The 25,558-nt window shown below is 42.8% G+C and overlaps 1 protein-coding gene across 1 annotated transcript in view; it reads right to left on the bottom strand.

Annotated features, from left to right (window-relative positions):
* The window catches only part of LOC109900720 (mannosyl-oligosaccharide 1,2-alpha-mannosidase IA-like), a 172,992-nt gene that overhangs the window by 81,734 nt on the left and 65,700 nt on the right, over positions 1–25,558 (bottom strand). Inside the window, exons 3-4 of the mRNA XM_020496488.2 lie at positions 21,890–22,005; positions 7,674–7,754 (exon numbers count right to left, since the gene is read on the bottom strand). Coding sequence (XP_020352077.1) covers positions 7,674–7,754; positions 21,890–22,005 — 197 coding nt within the window. The remainder of the gene's footprint in view (positions 1–7,673; positions 7,755–21,889; positions 22,006–25,558) is intronic.

The raw sequence follows: 25,558 nt of genomic DNA, 5'->3' as shown, positions 1-25,558 counted from the left end.
AGACTGGCTTCTAGAGAGGCCCTCACTTATCTGTCTCAGCCTCTCGACTGTTATCCTGATGGCATATTTCATAAAACCCAGTAAGACACAGGGAAGCTTCAGGTGCCAGGGACAGTCTATGGCTCTGAATACATAACAGAATGTGTAAACGGGGGATGTCATTGTACCATTTCATACACCTGAGGAGGCGTAGGCTGGGGCGCAATGTTTGGCTACAGCGAGCTCACTGCACACGGAGGGTGACATGCTGAAGGAATTTGGTGACAGCAAGATTCACTTAGATTGTTTTTCTTTTTGACATTCAGGAGGACAGCAGTCGGACATTCCGTGTGTGTGTGTGTGTGGAGAGATCAGTTTGAGAGACACGTAGGTGTAGGGGGTGGGCGTTGAACCACAGGACCCAGAACAACTGGAAACTAAAAAGAGCTCATCTAATGAGGCTTGTGTAAAACTCTTTCTAGTGGAAAGATGAATGCTGCGACCGCAGTCTAGATCCAATCTCCAATCCAATCTCCCTGACTGGCAGACCACGCAGGTGGGCACCAGGCAGGCAGCACATCTCCTAGGGAGAGAAGAGGGAGCCAGAGTAGACAGACAGGAGGAATAGAGTATCGGAGAGAAAAGGCCAGGAAGTTAAAACGGTTTTAAGGCCAGGCAGTGTCACTGCCAGCACAGCAGGCAGCAAGGCCAAATGACTCCACACACCGAGGGCAAAACTGTCCTATTCAAATGGCAATGATGCAGCCATTTCTTGCAGGGTCATCATACCCCATAGCATATAAAAATGTCATGTTAAGCATGGAGGTAAAATGTGAGCAGGAGTAATGAGTGCACCTTGATTCAACCCCCAGCTATGCTCACACTCCAATGGACAGGAACATATGGGGGGGTTATGGTTATCAACGGTAGACAAATGTAGTGCTTTGTATTTCTACTCTCTCACTCCGATACAGCACAACTTATGATCCCTGAGTGTTCAACTAAGTCTGCCGAGATCTACCAGGTGTGAGATTACTACACAAATGGGACACACCATTCCGGGAGTTATTGTCAGGTAAGCACAGAACATAACGCAAAACCCACCTTCATAGTGTGGTGGGTTCTAAATGATGTCATATCCATATGGTGGTTGTTCTGTTGTGTGATGCCTCATGGTAAAAAACCTTCCCAGTGGAAAGTTTCATTGGTTCCAATGAAGATATTCATTAGTGCCACCTTGAGTGCCGTTCCAACAGATTGCAAGGAACCTCCAGGCATCCCAGCAGGGGATGTACGTTCATTGAGATGCATAGTCACATATGGCAAATGTAAGTTTGACTGTCATGTTCGTAGGGGTAGAAAGGGGCATTGCGCCCCACAGGACAAGCTGCAACAGAGCTATTCTCATTAGTGCAAACAAGTATCAAACAAGCAATCTTCATTACCGCAAAGAACACATGATCCATTACTCATGTCTTTTAATAGTGTTTAATCATTCTATTTTATATACAGCTGCTCCTATCTTGGCATATTAGAAGCATATCACACAACATGTTCCCCATGTAGGCTTGTGTTGTCTCTCCAAAGAGTAGTGTGCAGTGTGTTCTACAGTAACAAAGTCCTTCAGGTCAGAGAGAAGATCTATTAACAATGCTAGAAATCAACTCTCACTTCAGAGTAAAGAGGAGCTCCGGATAACAGAACAGAAAGGAAAGTAGAGGAAAACAAAGGCAAACAGACACCCTTCTCTGAGGCAAGAAGCCAGAGGAGAGGACTGAGTGACAGTGCAGTGCTTACCCTCCAAGCTACGACTTTATTTCGGTTCAAAACATTGTCAGTCACCAACTCCAAAAGGCTAAACATATCCTATCCAAGATGGCACTCTAAAACCCTGGCCCATCCATCACTAACCAGATCATTATTCGCGCGCTCTCTCATGAATGTTGTGGCTTAATTAGGGATGAGAGTAAACAGATTGTTTACTGTAAAAGCGGGTGTCCTGTAACAGATACAAGCGGCTGTGGACCCTGGGCTAGGATTAATATCCTCCATGTCGCGACCCTCTGCCTGCCGTAAACAGGGAAGATGCACTTTATAATCATACCAGCCAAAACAGCAATAAACAGTGGTAACGAGCCTTCAGCCCACTGTTTGCTAATGAGTCGTGATTTACCTGTAAATACAGGAATGTACACAGAGCAAACAATCCTTGTGATCTTGTGACAGTCAGTCACTTGAAAATTGCTAGTGTGAAATGATTCACTGATTTGTTCGCTCGTAATAAGGAGGGCTTCTCTCATCTCGTCAGATAGGCTCTAGAAAACAAATGTACACGCACAAACTGTCTGTCTGTTACTAAAACTTTCATGACATTCTGAGAAACAGAGATTGCATTCAGACTGCATTAGCATTTCAGTGGGGAGAGAAGTAGTCCTACAGTGGGAAAGATATTGCCTCGACTGAAATGTTCATGACTTTGTACATCCTAGCCAAAAGATGGCCTTTGAGTACTCATCTAGTTTCCCTGACTGTGCTCAAAGAGTTGGCAACACTATGTTTCGATCCTATAGTTGTTTTGATTTCACCTTTATTTCACCAGGTAGGCCAGTTGAGAACAAGTTCTCATTTACAACTGCGAAGATGGCCAAGATAAAGCAAAGCAGTGCGACAAAAACAACAGAGTTACACATAAACAAACGTACTGTCAATAACACAATAGAAACATCTGTGTACAGTGTGTGCAAATGAAGTAAAGATCACAGTTGTATAACAAAATCACAATGGCTGACTGTGTTTTCAGCTTGACTAACCCCAACACTGACAAGAGAGAATACAGGATGTGGCAGGTGTAGTGAAAAATGCATGTTTTCTTGTTTCACAACCATAAACAGGATTAGCTACTTGATGACAGAGGAAACAGGCTTAAGAAGAGAGCGGCTGTGGAGTGGAGCCTACAGGAGTGCGGTGCGGTTTCATGCCAGCCCAATATGGTAGCTAGCTGTGTTCCTGGCCACGCTTGCTTGCGTTCGCCTACAGCCTGTTGGAGGAGGCTAAAAATAGGAGTGGGCCTTGTCACCCGCGGAAAACCTAAGACCATGTGTTCGGACGGAGGGAAAAGGCAAACTCCAAAGGTGACCTTGGGTTCGAGCTGCTGGGAAGCTTTGTTCCTCCGGACTGATGTAACTCACACAAACCCAGGAGACACACAGACAAGAGTATAACCAAGAGCTGGAAAGAAATTAAATCAATGGATTTTATTTTCCCTCTTATGTCAAAAATAAACGCCTGTCTGTCTGGAATGAGAGGGTGCAGCAGCGACGGAGTACATTTTAAAACTCAGTGGCTGAGTAGGAGTGACTAACCGAGTCTGTTTCTGTGTGCTTATCCCTTTGACAATGCAACACTCTCTGAAGACTAGGCTATACACTTTGAAGTATCCCCCCCACCCCACCATTTATATGAATCATCTCCACACACAGCAAACTGGAGGCTGTTATCTTCAGCTGGACCATACCCTAAACGGTGTAAAAAAACTAATAACAAAACATGAGAAAAGATAAATACATTGACATTCCTCAAACCTTGACGTGTGTGTTTGATGGGGAAATACAATTTTCTAAACTCCACCAACCAGAGTGTTTTTTTACACAGTGCCTGTGGAGCTTGTGCCATTGGGCCCTGGATACACCACTGGCTGTAGAAAATGACTCATTACAGAGAGTCAAAACAGGACTACTGCTAGTCACACAATGTAACTGAACCGAGAACAGATCAAAAAGACTGCAGAAGCCCGGCTTACGAGCTAAATCCTTGGCTAAGGCGAGAAAAGAGGCAGGTTTGTTAACTGGTTCCAGGTTTCTTAATCGTAAAGGTAGGCAGCATATTAGATCCAGGCTAAACTGCATCGATAATGGAGAGGGAGAGATCTAACAAGCAGCTTCCATGTGTCTGGGAGAGACTCCACGGCCAAGGCTGTCTGTGTTCCAGCCAAGCCCAGCCAGACTCCCTGCAGACCAGGCCCTGATCGTATCATTGACCGGCAGACAGACAGACATGAGCCTATTTCAACAGCAGCTCCTCCACTCTCTCACCCCACTGAGAACCACACTGTTTAAATAGCACTGCTGGCGCTACAACACATCTCGCTACAACACATCTCCAAACAAATTCTAAAGCCTCAGACAGAGCACAGCCAAATGCACCGCCCGCCATTAATGACAGGCCCAAAAATGTAGGCGGGTTTCGCAGAGGTATTTAACTTGGTTCCCCCAGATCTCTGAAATATTTAGTCTTACATTATATTTCTTCCTCCCACTGACATGGTAAAATGTTCACATTGTGGGGTACTCAGTGCTCACTTCAGCCATTAGAGCCTAAATACCCATGGTGTATAGAGGTATATGTAAGCTTCACTAGTAAGAGGGAGGGAGAGAAGAGGATTACACCTCAATAACCTTCTCCTGACTCTGATTGACGTAATAAAAATATCCCCAGCATAAGATTGTCACAGTAATCAGGTGTTTGTGCTGTCCCTAATCTCTGAATGGATTTTTAAAACTCTGGGGTCCATCCAGCCCATTCATTTCTGATTCCCAAATAGCTTCGGTCGGTTATGTAAAATTACCTATGGCTCCGGAAATCAATATCTGATCCATTGAGGAGTTAAGTGCTTTGCTCTGACAGATCAGCCTATCCCATTCAGCAACACGCCAGGTGATGGAATACTGTACAGCTGTAAATAACAGCAGGTCTAAGTCAGCCCTGTATTAATCCCCATTACTCATAGGAAGAAAAACAGCCATGGTCTAAATCAGAGGTGACCGGGGGCCAGATGGCCTTCACTTCAGTACAACTTATGAATGGTAAACAACTCCACTGCATCAATAGCTTTTTTTCCAGAAGGTCCTGGTATAACTGATCTCGCAGTACATTAAGCGGTATGCGGACAACGGCCGCAATGAGCACATCAGGAGGGGAGGCTCTTTATGGCTCCTCCCTCATCCCTTCGTCATGATGATGAGCAAGTGTCTGGTCAGCTCTCCAATCCGTCGTCTCAGAGCTGGCTGACCGACAGGGACGGGCCTGACCAGTATGCAGGGCTGTGTTTAGTTTCACTGATTCATTCTTTATCAAAGGGTCCGGCCCACTTTGACTTCCACCCAAGCGAAAGGGGCAGGGGCCGTCACTGAAGCCAGGGAGAGATCTCAGAGGCTGCCTACCAGGCCCCATCTCCCCTACCACCCGCCCCCCGGCTTCCTGCACGCGTCTCGGCCTCCATTGTCTTGCTCAAAGCAGCTTAAAGCAGGTTGGGCGTACAGAACTGACTCCCTCTCCTTTCTCCTGCAGGACTCGGAGGAGCTCCCTGGACTCACATCAATGGGTCCGCCTCTCATAGAGGATGAAAGGGTGAGCAGAGCTCAGTACGCTCAGTTTTAGAGAGGAGGAAATGGATCCAATCTGCTGGGAGGTGGCACAGCCTCACTGTACAGGTGTTGGAATACAACAAAGGAGAATACTATAAACACACCTGGTACACTTGTTATGTCTGTCAATAACACTATTTCCATGCTCTGCATACCAGGACATTATTTTCTATGGTGGTAAGTCAAACACCCTATTCCCTGTGTAAATCAGGACTAGGTTCAGCCCAGGTTAAGCTGCAGAGCACTAGAAAGCAGCATTACGACACGCTTATCACATTGTTATGATGAAAAACTGCGTGGGACAGGCTTGCCAATCCAAGAAGAACAAAAAAAAGCGTTGCTTTTAACCACAAACCTCTAGAACCTATAGTCTTACCGCATGATGCGTCACTACTGTACTAGCATTCCCCTGGCAATCACTCATCTGAAAACAATATGCAATGAACTAGCTGGTACATCTACCTACTGTAAGCCCTTTTAGTCCTGTGGATTTCTGTCTCAGGATATAGTCGCTCTTACAGAGAGGACTTTAACATAATACATATTACATATTCCCCACTCTCCAAACTGTAAAAAAAAGAACCAGCAAAGGTGGTTCATCGTAGTTGCTTCTGTGAAGCACGCTTCCTTGTTACTGCCATTGCTGCTTGTGCTTAACGGTGTGACTTGCCTCTCCTCAAGCTCCTCTCATCTACATTTTACAGTTCAGAAATCACATTAATATGAATGGAAGCGAAAATACGAGGTCTCATTACAATGCAGCTTTGTGTGCAAGTCCTGGACATAACACATTGCCATGTTCTTTGTATATTCATTAGTACAGGGAATTTCAATAGCAAGCCAATATGCAAGCTTTTTTACAGTGCATGCTGTAAACTGATGAAACATTCCCCCAATGTCTCTCAGTCAGAACAAAATGATGGGAAGCACAATGAACTCTTGAGAATTCCTGTAGGGAACTAATACACTCAAAACCCTGGCTGCTTCTGGTGTCTGTCAACAGAGGGCTATTTGGAGAAGCCTGGTCTTAAAAGGTAAAGAATTACTGTCAACCTCACTCTCCAGTAGTATGACTTGCATAAACCCTCAAGAGGGACCTATTTCATACCATTTTACCTTAATTGGAGGGAAATTATATTAAATTAGATAATTGCTCTGAAATAATTGGCAATATTTGATAAACAGCATCCTTCAGAATGATGCATGGCTTCATAACCTAAAAAGCTGTTCTGCGGCGTGTGAGGGGGAAATAATTGCAGTATGCTCTCCATTTTATTAAAAACCTCTTGCAGACAAAAATGTGTAAGAGACAGAAATTATTTCCGTTCAGAACTCATGAGTTTCCAGCCTTGGTAATTCTATAAATATTTGATAATAAGTCATCCACAGTGAGCATCCACAGTGAGCATCCACAGTGAGCATCCACAGAATACAAAAAGAGGGGATACAAAGATCAGCTTCTTTTTACGCTTCTCTTTAGATTGGGCCTCTTCATATACTTTTGCTGAGCTCATTGAACTTCTAAGTGTCTTTCTCCCACTTTGGTGTAGCTACTGCTGTTCTGTTTATGAGAGCCACTTAGCTTGGAACCAAGGTTCAGTAGCTCAATAAAAACCTTTTGAAATGGGGAGAGAAAAAGCATAGATTTTCTGGTTGGAAAAGTCCTCATGTCTGCTGGAATTCAACTGGAGGAGTCTATTTGGTGGGATCTATGACTTGACCTTATTTTCCAACCATACATTAGAAAAAGTCATTTTAAAAACTCTGACTGCATGAAGACAAATAGAGATCTGATATGAGTCACAACAGCTGAATGGGACAAGGGGTTTGGTTCCTAAGAGATTGTTTCCTGACCATGTGAGAGAACTGCAGTCCCACACAAATCCCAGAGTTAGCAGATCTCCTCTCAGACGAGATTGGCTAAACCCCTGATATATTTCACAGCTTTACATCTCCTTGAAGGACTGTCCTGCACTCACGAGATTGGCAGGCAGCAAAGCTCTCATCTCTCTTTGACGGTACAACTTCCAGAAACTTTGGAATAACACTGTTCCAACATTGCTGCAATACAATTCTCTGAAGCCTCACGTCACTCTTTTCAACTATTGGCAGCTATCTCTATGTAATTGTCTCCGCTAACATGGTGTCTATCAAACTGTTGTATATGGAATAAATGATGTCCTCTTTTCCTTATGACATGTATCAGATCTCATTGAGTTATAGCAGTAGTTCTGGGCAGCACCAGCAGAGTTTTCACAGTTAGGTACATACCTCTTTGCCAGAAAGGTAATAGGCAGAGAGCAGGCCTCCGACAAACCGGATGTTCACTTCAAAGACAGAGACCTCAGCATTCTGCAGAGAGAACAAACAAAGGAGAGAGATGGAGAGATAGAGATACAGAGGAATGGAGAGAGAGACAGAGGGGGAGGAGAGAGACAAAGGTTACATGATTAGGAGTATTCAACCTGCTGAGTCACCAGGCAGCAGCTGGCAGGCGGTACACAGGGTAGGAATTAGAGATCGACCGATTAAACGGAACGCCTGATTAATTAGGGCCGATTTAAAGTTTTCATAACAATCGGAAATGTGTATTTTTGGACACCGATTTGGCCATTTTTTAAAACACTTTTATTTAATCTTTATTGAACTTAGGCAAGTCAGTTAACTTCTTGAGTGTAGGAGGCAGGATTTTCGTTTTTGGCAAAAAAAACGTACCCATTTGAAACTGCCTATTTCTCAGGCCCAGAAAGTAGAATATGCATATAATTGTCAGATTAGGATGGAAAACACTGTAAAGTTTCCAAAACTGTCAAAATATTGTCTGTGAGTATAACAGAACTGATATTGCAGGCGAAAACCTGAGGACAATCATTCAGGAAGTGCTGTTTTTCCTGAAAGCTCTCTGTTCCATTGGATGCCTTGCCTCCATTTAAAGGGATATCAACCAGATTCCTTTTCCTATGGCTTCCTCAAGGTGTCAGTCTTTAGACATAGTTTCAGGAAAAATTTAAGATAACATTGCGTCAGTGGATAGCTGGGTGTTCGCAGAGTTTTGCTTGCGCAACAGAGTGGGGCAGCCATTGTCTCTCCCTCTCCTATTGAAAATGCGACAGTCCCGGTTGATATATTATCGATTATATATTTTAAAAACACCCTGAGGATTGATTATAAAAAACGTTTGACATGTTTCTGTGGACATTACGGACACTATTTGGAATTTTGGTCTGCGATGTCGTGACCGCTCGAGCCTGTGGATTTCTGAACATAACGCACCAAACAAATGGAGGTATTTTGGATATAAAAATTATCTTTATGGAACAAAATGAACATTTATTGTGTAACTGGGAGTCTCATGAGTGCAAACATCCGAAGATCATCAAAGGTAAGCGATTTAATCTATTGCTTTTCTGACTTTCATGACCAATCTACTTGGCTAGTGTTTGTAATATTTTGTACATGTATATTCAGCTAAAAGAAATCCAGGTTAGCAGGCAATATTAACCAGGTGAAATTGTGTCACTTCTCTTGCGTTCATTGCACGCAGAGTCAGGGTATACGCAACAGTTTGGGCTGCCTAATTTGCCAGAATTTTACATAATTATGACATTACACTGAAGGTTGTGCAATGTGACAGGAATATTTAGACTTATGGATGCCACCCATTAGATAAAATACGGCACGGTTCTGTATTTCACTGAAAGAATAAACGTTTTATTTTTGAGATGATAGTTTCCGGATTCAACCATATTAATGACCTAAGGCTCGTATTTCTGTGTGTTATCATGTTATAACTAAGTCTATGATTTGAAAGAGCAGTCTGACTGAGCGATGGTAGGCACCAGCAGGCTCGTAAACATTCATTCAAACAGCATTTTCGTGCGTTTGCCAGCAGTTCGTCGCTGTGCTTCAAGCCTATCAACTCCCGAGATTAGGCTGGTGTAACCGATGTGAAATGGCTAACTAGTTAGCGGGGTGCGCGCTAATAGTGTTTCAAACGTCACTTGCTCTGAGACTTGGAGTAGTTATTCCCCTTGCTCTACATGGGTAACCCTGCTTCGAGGGTGGTTGTTGTCGATGTGTTCCTGGTAGGGGCGAGGAGAGGGACGGAAGCTATACTGTTACACTGGCAATACTAAAGTGCCTATAAGAACATCCAATAGTCAAAGGTATATGAAATACACATGGTATAGAGAGAAATAGTCCTATAATTCCTATAATAACTACAACCTAAAACTTCTTACCTGGGAAAATTGAAGACTCATGTTAAAAGGAACCACCATATGTTCTCATGTTCTGAACAAGGAACTTAAACGTTAGCTTTCTTACATGGCACATATTGCACTTTTACTTTCTTCTCCAACACGTAGTTTTTGCATTATTTAAACCAAATTGAACATGTTTCATTATTTATTTGAGGCTAAATAGATTTTATTAATGTATTATATTAAGTTAAAATAAGTGTTCATTCAGTATTGTTGTAATTGTCATTATTACAAATACATTTAAAAAATATATATATATAAAAAATAAAAAATAAAATTCTGCTTTTTTTGGTCCTCCAATAAATCTGTATCGGCGTTGAAAAATTATAATCGGTCGACCTCTAGTAGGAATATCCTCGCATCACACATTGAATTTAAACACTGCAGACATACACTAACTCTTTCAGTTGGTGGCACCAGCAGAATGATTGGGTCCCACCAATTCTTTAAATAATACAATGTATATAGATGTGGGCTATAGCTGAGGACACGCTGAGGTATCAACATCCTTATCCCATGACTTTACAGAGGACTCTGTACAGTACATCAGAGAAGTGATCAAAAAGTGTCATTTTAGAGTCAACTACTATGTTACAACAACAAACATTTAACCAACTGTATCGATACAATAGTGTGGTCCACTATCCCCATAGTTAAAATAGAACACAAAGAGGAGGGTCTGTCAGAGAACAGACTTCCACAGAGCTCACACAGAGCTGAGGCTAAACAACACTGGGAAAAGTTATCTATAATTCAGAAACTACCCACACTGGGTTCAATTTACGTGTGTTATTTCATCTCAAGGTCAAGCTGGGAAGCATGAGTTGCCACCAACAAATTTAAGCAATATGAAGAGGTGATGAGATGCCTTCCTGGTATGGAACACCGTCTTGCCCAAACACAGACCTGCACTCAGCCCATTTCCCTTCGAAGGGCCCAAGGCTTGGTTTTCTCCATTGGAATAGGCAGGCTTATTACCCATTCCTCATGTAGATTGTCATTACTCTGAAAAGAAGCATGTGGAGCCTGTCTATCCAGGATAAATTGCTATTCTTTTAATACTGAGAAATGATGGTTTTCATAACCTCATTCTAACTTCCAGCCCTTTGCTTTATATGATAGATCATGTAGAGTGGCCATCAAATACTTAAGTTAATCATATGATTATGTGCTTATTCCTTGAGGTTTTACCGAGAGGAAATGTTCATGTTATTGCCTCTACTTTGAGTGTACCACATAAAACATTTTTAAATAAAAATGGTGCTTTTTACATTGGACTAAACTTTATCTTTCCACAATATGAGAAACTTGCGTTCCTAATGGGGGGAGAGAGGCTCAGTGACCACGCATGGTAATTATACCGAATAACAACTAAATATCAGTAGCTAAGACTTTTTTGTCCTCATTTTACCATGGGTTATTTGTTTCCTGCAGATGATTTGTTTTGGGACAAACAACAGAACATTTGTAAACATGTCTTTTTTATGTTGAATTGTAAAGCTTTATCTCTTAGATTTTCCCATACAAAGGCTTCTGCGTAGCATGACTCTGTATTTCAATTCCAGTTTTTACATGAGTAAACTAATCTGGTCCGGAGAGATTCTGTAACTTATATTCTTCAATAGTAGAGAACGCGTGACAGGCAGGCAATTTAATTTAACAGCAGGCCAGCAGACAACCTTATAATTAAATCTAATGTATTTAGTCCAAACCTGTGGACTGTGAAACCCAAATTCGTCATATTTCTGTTCGCATTATCAATGGTGTGTTAATGACTTAACATTTTGACAGGTGGCAGTTGTTTAAATGGGGAAGGCATTTTTCATTGCTGGAATTAAGTGTTTTTCCCCTGACTATGGACCGAATGACTTGGCACACCTCAGTGGAAATAAGAACTGTTGAGGAGGGGTTGAACTCTCCTGAGGACACTGCTCTATGTAGCTGGGGTGCTTTCCACTCTAAGAGACCTTAGAGAGCTATTCTGGCCCTCAGTCAAGGACTTCAGTGAGGCCAAAGAATCAAAAGGATTTCATGACAGTCTGCTGCACTGCACCCAGGGTTCAATTCCACAAAATGGAAAGTTAAGGATACTGATGAGGTTAAAAAAATAATACATGAAGAACATCAAAATGTGATTGTACTGTATTGTACAAAACGTGTGAACTCCGTAAAAAGGGATCAAATCTAGACCACCAAAATAACTTAAACTGACAACCTCAACGTATTCAGACCAGATGTTACGGGTTGCACAATTTGAATTTACATCTATTACAGTGAAACCAAAGCAGTCTCACACACGGTATCTTGGCACGAGTCATTGTTGAATTCTCCAATGTCTGAAGAGGTCCTGCTGCTGTTTGTGTAAATATGCAATGTCTTCATGGAAGACTTCATAAACACTGGGGCCAAACTTGGCTGTACTGAACCGTGGTTCATTAAACCCTCACTGTTAATAGGGTGGTAAAGTAGGGACTGAACACTGTCTGACTGAACACCATTCATTCTTCTGCCATGTGACAACCCACAGCCCTCTGTATCATGACCATCTACTGAAAACTCTAGTCAGGCCTAACTTCAACCTGTATCAGATGTGATGTTATAATCTTATCAATTATACTCCCTGTCTATGTTAAATGAATGAGCTCCTCTTCCACTGAAAAATTACAAAAGACACTAGGGAAAATAACTGAGATGGGCTGAGGGAATGGAAGGTTGGAATGATGAAATCAAATCAATTGTATTGGTCACATACACATATCCAGCAGATGTTATCGCAGGTGTAGCAAAATGCTTGTGTTCCTAGCTCCAACAGTGCAGTAGTATCTAACAGTGCAGATGTATCTAAAAACAATTCACAACAATACACACAAATCTAAAAGTAAAATAATGGAATTAAGAAATACATAAATATTAGATTGCTCAATGTTGGAGTGGCATTGACTAAAATACATTAGAATAGAATACAGTATATACATATGAGATGATTAAAGCAGTATGTAAACATTATTTAAACATTCTTAAACTGACTAGTGTTCCATTATTATTGTGGCCAGTGATTTCAAGTTTATGTATATAGGGCAGCAGCCTATACAGTCTAATGGCCTTGAGATAGAAGCTGTTTTTCAGTCTCTCGGTCCCAGCTTTGATGCACCTGTACTGACCTCACCTTCTGGATGATAGTGGGGTGAACAGGCCATGGCTCGGGTGGTTGATGTCCTTGATGAAATCGGGTGCTGTAGGTGTCCTGGAGGGCAGGTAGTTTGCCCCAGGTGATGCGTTGGGTTGACCGCACCAACCTCTGGAGAGCCCTGCTATTGCGGGTGGTACAGTTACCATACCAGGCAGTGATACAGCCTGACAGGATGCTCTCAATTGTGCATCTGTAAAAGTTTGTGAGGGTTTTAGGTGTCTTCACTACACTGTCTGTGTGGGTGGACAGTCAGTGATGTGTACGCTGAGGAACTTGAAACTTTCCACCTTCTCCACTCCGGTACCGTCGATGTGGATAGGGGAGTGCTCCCCCTGCTGTTTCCTGAAGTCCACGATCAGCTCCTGTGTTTTGTTGACGTTGAGTGAGAGGTTACTTTCCTGGCACCACTCTCCCAGGGCCCTCATCTCCTCCCTGTTGGCTGTCTCGTCATTGTTGGTAATCAGGCCTACTACTGTCGCATTGTCTGCAAACTTGATGATTGAGTTGGAGGAGTGCGTGGCCACGCAGTCATGGGTGAAGAGAGAGTACAGGAGGGGACTGAACACGCATCCTTGTGGGGTCCCTGTGTTCAGGAAGTCCAGGATCCAGTTGCACAGGGTGGGGTTCAGACCCATGGCCCTGAGCTTAATGATGAGCTTGGAGGGTACTATGCTGTTGAATGCTGAGCTATAGTCAATGAACAGCATTCTTACATAGGTATTCCTCTTGTCCAGATGGGATAGGGCAGTGTGCAGTGCGATTATCTGTGTAAATATTGGGGCATAAATCAAATTGAAGTGGGTCTAGGGTGTAAGGTAGAGGTGATATGATCCTTAACTAGCCTCTAAAAGCATTTCATGATGACAGAAGTGAGTGCTATGGGGCATTAAGTCATTTAGTTCAGTTACCTTTGCTTTCCTGGGTACAGGAACAATGGTGAACATCTTGAAGCAAGTGGGGACAGCAGACTGGGATAGGGAGAGATTTAATATTTCCGTAAACACACTTAAATATCTTACTCACGTCTTCTCCGGCCAAGGAGAAGGAGAGCCCACAGTCCTTGGTAGCGGGCCACGTAGGCGGCACTGTGTTATCCTCAAAGCGAGCATAGAAGGCGTTTAGCTTGTCCGGAAGCAAGACATCAGTGTCCGTGACGTGGATGGTTTTCCCTTCGTAATCCGTGATTGTCTGTAGACCCTGCCATATACACTACCGTTCAAAAGTTTGGGGTCACTTAGAAATGTCCTTGTTTTTCATGAAAACATACATGAAATTAGTTGCAAAATGAATAGGAAATATAGTCAAGGTTATAAATAATGGTTTTTAATTGAAATAATAATGGCATGGTGTTACAAAATGAGCCTAAAGACATGTTACGCAACATGAGCTCATGGGCTCTCATGAAGTGTTTGATTACTTTTTTGATCACATTTGCATTGATGTCAGAGTGATTAGAGGGACAATGGAGTGCTGAGTACCAGACAGTTAGCAAGTTTGGTAGGCTAGTAATGACCATCAGCAGCATCAGAGCGGTCATGTGGAACGACCGTGTGGAATTTGACTGCCTTCAAGACTCGTGACCGCCGGTCAGCCTGGGCTCAGACTGACTCAGGCATTTTCTCCCTCAAAAAACTCTAAATGCAGTCCCCAGATAGCGTCAAGCACTCCTCCAGCATCTTTTTTATTTTTTCTGCGTCTCACGAATGTTCTTCTTTGTGATTCGAACACCTCTAACTTAGATTTGTCTGTCTATAACACTTTTTTCCAATCTTCCTCTGTCCAGTGTCTGTGTTCTTTTGCCAATATTAATATTTTCTTTTTATTGGCCAGTCTGAGATATGGCTTTTTCTTTGCAACTCTGCCTAGAAGGCCAGCATCCCGGAGTCGCCTCTTCACTGTTGACGTTGAGACTGGTGTTTTGCGAGCACTATTTAATGAAGCTGGCAATCTGTTTCTCAAACTAGACACTAATGTACTTGTCCTCTTGCTCAGTTGTGCACTGGGGCCTCCCACTACTCTTGCTATTCTGGTTAGGGCCAGTTTGAGCTGTTCTGTGAAGGGAGTAGTACACAGCATCGTACCAGATCTTCAGTTTCTTGGCAATTTCTCGCATGGAATAGCCTTCATTTCTCAAAACAAGAATAGACTGACAAGTTTCATAAGAAAGTCCTTTGTTTCTGGACATTTTGAGCCTGTAATCAAACCCACAAATGATGATGCTCCAGATACTCAACTAGTCTAAAGCAGGCCAGTTTTATTGCTTCCTTAATCAGAACAGTTGACAGCTGTGCTAACATAAAGGGTTTTCTAATGATCAATAATAAACTTGGATCAGCTAACACAACATGCCATTGGAACACAGGAGTGATTGTTGCTGATAATAGGCCTCTGTACGCCTATGTAGATATTCCATTAAAAATCATCAGTTTCCAGCTACAATAGCCATTTACAACATTAACAATGTCTACACTGTATTTCTGATCAATATGATGTTATTTTAAAATGGACAAATATTTTTGCTTTTCTTTCAAAAACATGGACGTTTCTAAGTGACCCCAAACTTTTGAACGGTAGTGTACGTATCGTGTCTGAGCCGTTGAATTGCGACTCCATTTTGTCTCTGTACAGTCATTTTGCCTGTTTTTATTGCCTTACGGAAGGAATAACTACACTGTTTGTATTCAGCCATATTCCCAGTCACTTTGCCATGGTTAAATGTAGTTGTTCGCGCTTTCAGTTTTGCGCGAAGGCTGCCCCCTATCTACGGTTTCTGGTTTTGGTAGGTTTTAATAGTCCCAGTGGGTACAACAATTCCTATACACTTCCTGATGAACTCAGTCACCGTATCCGTGTATTTCTCAGTGTTATTCTCAGAAGCTACCTGGAACATATCCCAGTCTGCTTGATCAAAACAATCTTGAAGCATGGATTCCGATAGGTCAGAACAGCGTTGAATAGACATTAGCACATGTATTTCCTGTTTGAGTTTTTGACTATAGGAAGGGAGGAGCAAAATGGAGTCGTGATCAGATTTGCCAAAGGGCGGGCGGGGGAGGGCCTTGTAGGTATTTCGTAAAGTTGAGTAGCAGTGGTCCAATGTTTTACCAGCGCGAGTACTACAGTCAATGTGTTGCTAGAACTTTTCCTCAAATGTGCTTTGTTAAAATCTCCAGCTACAATAAATGCGGCCTCAGGATATGTGGTTTCCAGTTTGCATAAAGTCCAGTGTAGTTCTTTGAGGGCTGTCATGGTATCTGCTTGAGGGGGGATATACACGTCTGTGACTATAACCAAAGATAATTTTCTTGGGAGGTAATACGGTCAGCATTTGATTGTGAGGTATTCTAGGTCGGGTGAACAAAAGGACTTGAGTTTCTGTATGTTATCACAATCACACCATGAGTAGTTAATCATGAAACATACACCCCCGCCTTTCCTCTTCCCATAGAGTTCTTTATTCCTGTCTGCGTGATGTACTGAGAATCCAGCTGGCTGTATGGACGGGGACAGTATATCCAGAGAGAGCCATGTTGTGAAACAAGAGTATGTTACAATCCCTGATGTCTCTCGGGAAGGAGATCCTCAGCCTGAGCTCGTCTACTTTATTATCCAGAGAATGAACATTAGTGAGAAATATGCTCAGAAGCTGTGGATGGTGTGTACTCCTCCTGAGTCGGACTAGAAGTTCACTCCGAATGCTTTTTCTCCGCCGGTAGTGTTTTGGAGCAGCTTCTGGATTAAGTTAAATTGCCCTGGGGGTACGAACAAAAGGATCCAATTCTGGAAAGTCGTATTCTTAGTCGCAATGCTGGTGAGTTACCGCCACTCTGATATCCTGCTGTATTACAGTATGTAATAACACAAAAACAATTCTGGATAATAATGTAAGAAATAACACAAAATCAAAATACTGCAAAGTTGCATAGGAGCTAGAAGCAGAGCTGTAGGCAACATCTTACTCTCTGATAGAACCTAGTGTAGAGGTTCTAGAGCTGAGGTACTGCATAGCTGAGCTCCTTCTTATCACAATGCTGAGAGCAATGGCAGTGAATGACAACAACAGTAATACTCTGACAGTAAAATCCCCTCAAGGAAGCCCTTGTGAGGTCACAAAGAGCAGCAGTGAAAACCGACTACTAGAGATGATGCACAAATGCACTTACTAAGCCTGGCTACACTGCTACACAAATAACATGCTGCCATGTCTGTGGATCAGCTGTCAGAAGACTAGTAATACTCATCCGCTGATGCTGTGCCTGTGTGCGTGTGTGAGAGCGACAGGATCTACCTGCGCTGCATCTACCTCAAACCTCTGGCTAGAAAATGTCTCCCTTTTGTTAGCATGCAGGCCGATGTCCAGCAAAGCTGTGCAGTCATTACACAGCTCCTGCCTTCAGGCTGAAAGTGGAGCCAGGGCCCTTCCATAATACATAACCTCTGCCTTTGTTCCTGCACTGGCCTTGCCTTTCACAGCAGCCCACAACACAAAGCATCTAGGCACAAGGCAGAGGCAAATAAAGATGGGAACCAGGGGCTTGCTTGCTTTCTCGCTCTTCATCTCTTCCCGGCAGGACTGATGGGAGAGTAAAAGAAAAGTTGTCCCTGGCCATTATAGTCCGAGCTGGTTAGCGTGTTGTGTTTGACCAAACCCGCTTTATATTCTGACCTTGTGTGTCTGTCTATCCGTCGTGCTCGTCTGTCAGAGTGAGTGGGTGCGCTGGGGCAGAGCCTATTAAAGTGTAACACACAAAGAGGAGCGATGGCAGGAGAGGGACCCTGGTTCAGAGGGCAAGGCAGTGGCTAGCCTACAACGGATGGGCTTTTTGTTTAATAAAATACATTTTTAAAATCAATTTACAGGGCATGACATGAATCAAAGACTGGGGGAGCTCAGCAATACTTGAATTACCAATGCCTTGCTTGTCAATGTCAATTGTCTAGATAATCAAGACATGTGTCATTCAGGGATCCCCACGACCTTGTTTTGAAACCTGAACATTAAACTCTGAGACATCTCCCCTGTTCCAGTGAATCTGTGTTGAACAGAGGCATCAGGAGATGCAGTGGTTAGCTCTTGTCTTTCAGTATTCCAGTCATGGCTCCTCACTAATACCACAGTCAGGCGGGATGGAGGGCCAAATGGAAAACCAGACCACTCCATCCATGTTAAGACAATATTGCAAGGGGAGGAGCTGGAGAGGAGGGGGTTGTATCAATCTTTGATTTAGATGATTCTGTATTCAGGAGACAAAGTGAATATTAATGCCTGGTCCACCAGGGCTTTTGTAGGCTCCTTTATTGTTGGAATTGCTGGAGGGCAGTGAAGCCAAAGCCTTTCAATTAAAAGTTTGTTAACACTCTTTATGAAAGCTTCTGATCACTTATGCTATTTTCACTCTCTCCCTCCGTTAGAAAAGCATAAGGGTGGACAAGAATTTAGTGCTTCTTAACGAGAGGGTTCTCCAAGGGGAATAAATAATGAATCTGGTTCCCCAACATGGGCAAGATCTAAGAAGGCAGAGGAGACATCAAAGTAAAAGGACTGAAGGTGTTTTTTTTTTAACCTCAAGTTCTGCAGCGCCATCACCACCCCTCCTTAATCCATGCTAGTATTGAACATTCATTTCACACAGAGACTAGGCTTAATAATGGTAAAAGTGGAAAGGTTTGCCAACAACTTTTAATTTGATGAGTCATCACATTTCCTTGTGCTATAACCTTCCCTATAATCTCTGGTATTCAATTTATCGCAAAATGGCATTATAGGGATATGGGATGGTTCAGTTGTTCACATACTAAAATTGCACAAATTGTAGTTTGACATTTCTCAAGTGGGGCCATTCCTTTTATTGACGTAAAATAAACCATGACTTAAAAAAACATTAAAGAAAGAAAATAACTTGCTAAGAAATCACAAATTGTTGAGGCATGACCAATGGGTTGGAACATGCTGAGTTTACACTAGATTAGAGTTGCATTAGAGTTGATCAAATGCAATTGAGAGTGGTGCAAGGCATAATGCAAATACAAATGATTGCATTCCAATAGACTAGGGAGTTGATTTACAGGGTTATTTGGGCATTATTGATAACTTTTGGTCCAGAAGCACAAGTGAGCACCATTGTCAATATCATCATTTCATAGGTATATAAATAATGGTGGATTGCAAAGTTTTTCTAATTAGTGTGACAATGTCAGAGACAGACTTTTCAAATAGTTTTAGACATCTCTTTCATTTCCATTGTGGGAGTTGTCTGAAGGGAAAACTGTATTATTGAATATTAGAGACAGGAAGAGACAGCGAATGGCTTGAGAAAGGCAATGTGTTCTACCTGACAGACCCACAAAGTCTTAGCTCCTAAAGCACATTACCTTCAGACTGATGAGTCAGGTCTATATTGACTGATTAGAAGGTATCAGAGTTAAGTGCTCTCTCCTTCTCCCTACCCCACACAGTGGAATCAAGGTTACTTCATTCAGTCCACTTCTACAGACATATGCCACTCTAAACAGTGGTTTCTTCCAGGCGAGTACTTTAACTGTTCTGTCTGAAACAGAGCACTTCATCAAGGCCCAATTACCTGGAGTCACCTTGAGTGTCCCTGTATTCTCTCCATGCTGATTACAGTGGGGTCTGCCTAACCAATCAGATTGTAGATCTCCTGTCCTTGTGAATGTCAGTGGGTGACTTACTAGCAGAGTTTGGTAAGAGTGCTTTCAGTTTTGCTGGCCCATAATTTTGGAAATTTTGCAGAAGGACCTGGAACTAAATCATTTTATTCCGATTGATACATTTTAAAATCACAGATCAGAGGGCTGCTGATCACAAATTGCACATTTATAATCCTGCTCTTTTAAGCTCTTTGTTTTTAACTTCCATTCATTGTTGTGTTTTATGTTGTGTTCTTTCTCATATGGAACTGTATGAATGCTGCTTGGCCAGGGCTCACCTGGAAAATACATGTAAATCTCAATGTGACCTCCTTGGTTAAATAAAGGATAAATTAATCAAAGTAAAAAGACAAGGGTGTTCTATGGTCCTACTAGCTTGCAGACAATGGGTGTTCTATGGTGCTACTAGCTAGCAGACAAGGGTGTTCTATGGTCCTACTAGCTAGCAGACAAGGGTGTTCTATGGTCCTACTAGCTAGCAGACAATGGGTGTTCTATGGTCCTACTAGCTAGCAGACAAGGGTGTTCTATGGTCCTACTAGCTAGCAGACAAGGGTGTTCTATGGTCCTACTAGCTAGCAGACAATGGGTGTTCTATAGTCCTACTAGCTAGCAGACAAGGGTGTTCTATGGTCCTACTAGCTTGCAGACAATGGGTGTTCTATGGTGCTACTAGCTAGCAGACAAGGGTGTTCTATGGTCCTACTAGCTAGCAGACAAGGGTGTTCTATGGTCCTACTAGCTAGCAGACAATGGGTGTTCTATGGTCCTACTAGCTAGCAGACAAGGGTGTTCTATGGTCCTACTAGCTAGCAGACAAGGGTGTTCTATGGTCCTACTAGCTAGCAGACAATGGGTGTTCTATAGTCCTACTAGCTAGCAGACAAGGGTGTTCTATGGTCCTACTAGCTAGCAGACAAGGGTGTTCTATGGTCCTACTAGCTAGCAGACAAGGGTGTTATATGGTCCTACTAGCTAGCAGACAATGGGTGTTCTATGGTCCTACTAGCTAGCAGACAAGGGTGTTCTATGGTCCTACTAGCTAGCAGACAAGGGTGTTCTATGGTCCTACTAGCTAGCAGACAATGGGTATTCTATGGTCCTACTAGCTAGCAGACAAGGGTGTTCTATGGTCCTACTAGCTAGCAGACAATGGGTGTTCTATGGTCCTACTAGCTAGCAGACAAGGGTGTTCTATGGTCCTACTAGCTAGCAGACAAGGGTGTTCTATGGTCCTACTAGCTAGCAGACAAGGGTGTTCTATGGTCCTACTAGCTAGCAGACAATGGGTGTTCTATGGTCCTACTAGCTAGCAGACAAGGGTGTTCTATGGTCCTACTAGCTAGCAGACAAGGGTGTTCTATGGTCCTACTAGCTAGCAGACAATGGGTGTTCTATGGTCCTACTAGCTTGCAGACAATCGGTGTTCTATGGTGCTACTAGCTAGCAGACAAGGGTGTTCTATGGGCCTACTAGCTAGCAGACAATGGGTGTTCTATAGTCCTACTAGCTAGCAGACAATGGGTGTTCTATAGTCCTACTAGCTAGCAGACAATGGGTGTTCTATAGTCCTACTAGCTAGCAGACAAGGGTGCTCTATGGTGCTACTAGCTAGCAGACAAGGGTGTTCTATGGTCCTACTAGCTAGCAGACAATGGGTGTTCTATAGTCCTACTAGCTAGCAGACAATGGGTGTTCTATAGTCCTACTAGCTAGCAGACAAGGGTGTTCTATGGTCCTACTAGCTAGCAGACAAGGGTGTTCTATGGTCCTACTAGCTAGCAGACAATGGGTGTTCTATGGTGCTACTAGCTAGCAGACAATGGGTGTTCTATGGTGCTACTAGCTAGCATACAATGGGTGTTCTATGGTGCTACTAGCTAGCAGACAATGGGTGTTCTATGGTCCTACTAGCTCGCAGACAATGGGTGTTCTATGGGGCTACTAGCTAGCAGACAATGGGTGTTCTATGATCCTACTAGCTAGCAGACAATGGGTGTTCTATGATCCTACTAGCTAGCAGACAATGGGTGTTCTATGGTGCTACTAGCTAGCAGACAATGGGTGTTCTATGGTGCTACTAGCTAGCAGACAATGGGTGTTCTATGGTCCTACTAGCTAGCAGACAATGGGTGTTCTATGGTGCTACTAGCTAGCAGACAAGGGTGTTCTATGGTCCTACTAGCTAGCAGACAATGGGTGTTCTATGGTCCTACTAGCTAGCAGACAATGGGTGTTCTGTAGTCCTACTAGCTAGCAGACAATGGGTGTACTATGGTCCTACTAGCTAGCAGACAATGGGTGTTCTATGGTCCTACTAGCTAGCAGACAATGGGTGTTTTATGTATAATGGTTATACTCACCACGTTGAAGTCCAGGTTCTTCTCCACCCACTCTGTGGCCATGTCAAAGTCCTCAAACATCTCCATGATGTACAGGGTATCCAGAGCATCCACGATGGTGGCTCCTTTTATGCTCCCTGGGAAGGCAAACAAAACAAAGCCTTTAGGACTAACATCATATTTTCCTCTCATAGCAACATATTGTATTGGTGGAACAACAGCACAGTCAGAGTCATGGTTCTGTGATTAAGACCAGAGGTAAAGCCTATAGGGAGGAGGTCAGATCTGGCAGTGTGGTGCCAGGACAACAACCTCTCCCTCAACGTCAGCAAGACAAAGGAGCTGGTCGTGGACTACAGGACACAGAGGGTCTAGGCGCCCCCATTCACTGAAGTGGAATCGGTTGAGAGATTCAAGTTCCTCGGTGTCCACATCACTAAGGATCTATCACAATCCAAACACACCAACACATTTGTGAAGAGGGCACTAGAACACCTCTTCCTCCTCAGGAGGCTGAACAGATTTGGCACGGGTACTCTGATCCTCAAAAAGTTCTACAGCTGCACCATTGAGAGCATCTTGACTTGCTGCATCAGCTCTTGGTATGGCAACTGCTTAGCATCCGACCACAAGGCGCTACAGAGGGTAGTGCGTACGGCCGAGTACATTACCGGGGCTGAGCTCCCTGTCATCCAGGACCTTTATACCAGGTGGTGTCAAAGGAAGGCTCTAAAAATTATCCAAGACCCCAGCCACCCAAGTTCTCTCTGCAATCGCACGGCAAGCGGTACCGATGCACCAAGTTTGGAACCGACAGGACTCTGAACAGCTTCTACCCCCAAGCCATAAGACTGCTAAATAGTTAGTTAAATAGTTAACCAAATAGCTACCCGGACTATCTGCATTGACCCTTTTTGCACTAACTTTTTTTAACTCATCACATACACTGCTGCTACTGTTTACTATCCGTCACCTTATTCCTAGTTAATGTACACATCTACCTCAATTACCTCGTTCCCCTGCACATGGAGTCGGTACTGGTAACCCTTGTATATAGCCAAGTTATCATTACTCATCGTGTATCTTATTAAGAGTTTTACTTTTCTATCATCTCTTTTTTTCTTCTTTCACTCTGTATAGTTGGAAAGGGCCGTAGTAAGTAAGCATTTCACCTGTTGTTTACGAAGTATGTGACAAATAATTTTTATTTGAAAGGTCCAGGGCAGCCGGGTGTTGGAACTGGAAGTGTGCTGTTTTATTCAAAGAGCGGAGCATATCTCCTGCTGCGCTGGAATATCGCTTCAGGCAACCTCTGTTTATCTCTGTGCAACGTCAGGCATATGAACAAATGCAAGTCTCACAGAGCACCTTTGGCTATTCTGTCAGGTTTTTACCTGGTCGATGAGGATGTCTGTGGCAGAGAGAGTGGAAACAGAGCGAGAGAGTACATTAGCGAGGGTTTCTAAGTCTTTTCACAGTGGGCTGATGCTTTGGGAAGGCTCTTGGCCACCAGACTTTACTTCACTAGCTAGATGACATTATACCATCCTGACAGAGCACCGTGCTCATTCATCTGGTATTGTGCAGCTAAAACTGCTTCTGCTTCATTAAGATAAGAGCAACAAGCTAAATGGAATGACTGTGCTGTAAATACATGTAGCCTGTATGCAATTTATTCTCCATTGAAGGTTCTGTTTTCCACCTCACTTTATTGGGCTAAGTGGTGGTGGCGGTACAGATGGTTATTCCATCCAAACTTGTGATAATCACGTATTGCATGACAAGTTATATTGTTACTGTGTTTGTTAGATCCATAAACCAATTCATACATCAAACAAATCTCTGGAGGGTTAAAGCCTTGTATTCAGCTTTATGGCAGTGACCTAAGACACTAAGCCTATACTGACGTTGTCTGGTTAAGTCTGACCCTAGCCAACTAAAACTCAACTCCAATATATATGTGACGTCAGGGCTCCAGTCCGCCCACTCTCATATCCGCTCAACTCCGTTGATGTGAAGTAGTACATCTTGGAGTTACGTTTTACTTGGCTAATCAGACCCATACAACCTCCCAGTGTTGGATCTCAGCTAAACAAGATCCAATACGCACAATAACAGGTGTCAGAATCACTTCTAGTAACACAAGAGCAGCTAATGGAAGTGCAGATGTTGTGTGCTGTGTTCGGGGGTAAACCTTTTATTCAACAGATGGTGACAGAGGGAACATTTATTAGCCACAATAAAAAGAGAGGAGTACAGTGAGGACTGACAACAGGAGGGCTTAGGTCCTTTTTATGCTTTAATTATAAAATCCTGCTTGGCTTTAATTATCAAACCCTGCTCGGCTTGCCAAGCGCTTAGCATAGAACCCATCCCCTGCCGTCTAGGGCTGGGCGGTATACCGTATTTTATGATGTACCAGTACTGATACACAGACTGGTTTGGTTTTTGTTAAATGTGATATGCCGTTTGTAATGTCCATTTTTATAGATTACTTCGCTACTTGAGTCATCTCTCTCCACTCTCTCTCGATGCTGTATTCCACACAGACCTAGCCCCACCCCGTCAATCAAGGACTGTGTTCAGTCTCTGCATGGTCAATGCAGCACATGCAACAATGTTGATGGCAACAATGCTGTTTTTACTTTGCTCAATATAAATCCACTAGCTTTTTATAATTACACTATTAGTTTGTGCTTCTAACATCTGCAAACAGCAGGTTCGTCTTTTCTTAGCAAGTTGGGCCTAAATCTGGTTAGTCGCTAATGCTAATCACTAGATAGTACATTTAACAACTGAGTCAGAGCAAACTTAATTAGCTATACAGTCTGATTATACCAGTGATGGTGTAGACCTAAATCTGCATGTTTTTTGTGCAACAATATCTTGTAAATCAAAAAGGAATATGCGAAGTAAGACTATGTTAGCTACATGAAGTTGTTAGCTACAATAAATATAGCCAAAGATAATAAGTTCCCCTAGGAAACACTTAACACATTGGTTCCTACCGTGTCACAATAACTCCTCCCTGGAATTTTCATGTCCAACACTGTATAAAAGTGCCCACTATTATATTCTAACTCTAGAATTAGAATACTCATTCTATTTCCATGATTCCAACAGTTCACCCAAGTGTTTTGCTCTAAATTGCAAGTCAAATCACAATTTCAAAATTTGGGTAGAAATAAGGCCTAGATTGTTTGTCCATATCGTGCAGCCCTACGTGACAGTGTGGAAATGATCTCAAATGAGTGCAGGTAATGCAGAAAATAATGAAAATGCGGAAAATAATTTTTGGTTGAAGTTGAATTGAACAGTAAAAAACAATCAGAATGGAGAAAGACCCATTGAAATCACATACAGTTGAAGTCGGAAGTTAACATACACTTACGTTGGCGTCATTAAATCTCATTTTACAACCACTCCGCAAATTTCTTGTTAACAAACTGTAGTTTGGCAAGTCATTTACGACATCTACTTTGTGCATGACAAGACATTTTTCCAAAAATTGTTTACAGACAGATTATTTCACTTATAATTCACTGTATCACAATTCCAGTGGGTCAGAAGTTTACATACACTAAGTTGACTGTGCCTTTAAACAGCTTGGAAAATTCCAGAAAATGATGTCATGGCTTTAGAAAATTCTGATAGGCTAATTGACATCATTTGAGTCAATTGGAGGGGTAC

This window comes from Oncorhynchus kisutch, linkage group LG12 (genome assembly GCF_002021735.2).
Source record: "Oncorhynchus kisutch isolate 150728-3 linkage group LG12, Okis_V2, whole genome shotgun sequence".
NCBI classification, from domain to species: Eukaryota; Metazoa; Chordata; class Actinopteri; order Salmoniformes; family Salmonidae; genus Oncorhynchus; species Oncorhynchus kisutch.
This window is presented reverse-complemented; position numbering and strand designations above follow the sequence as displayed.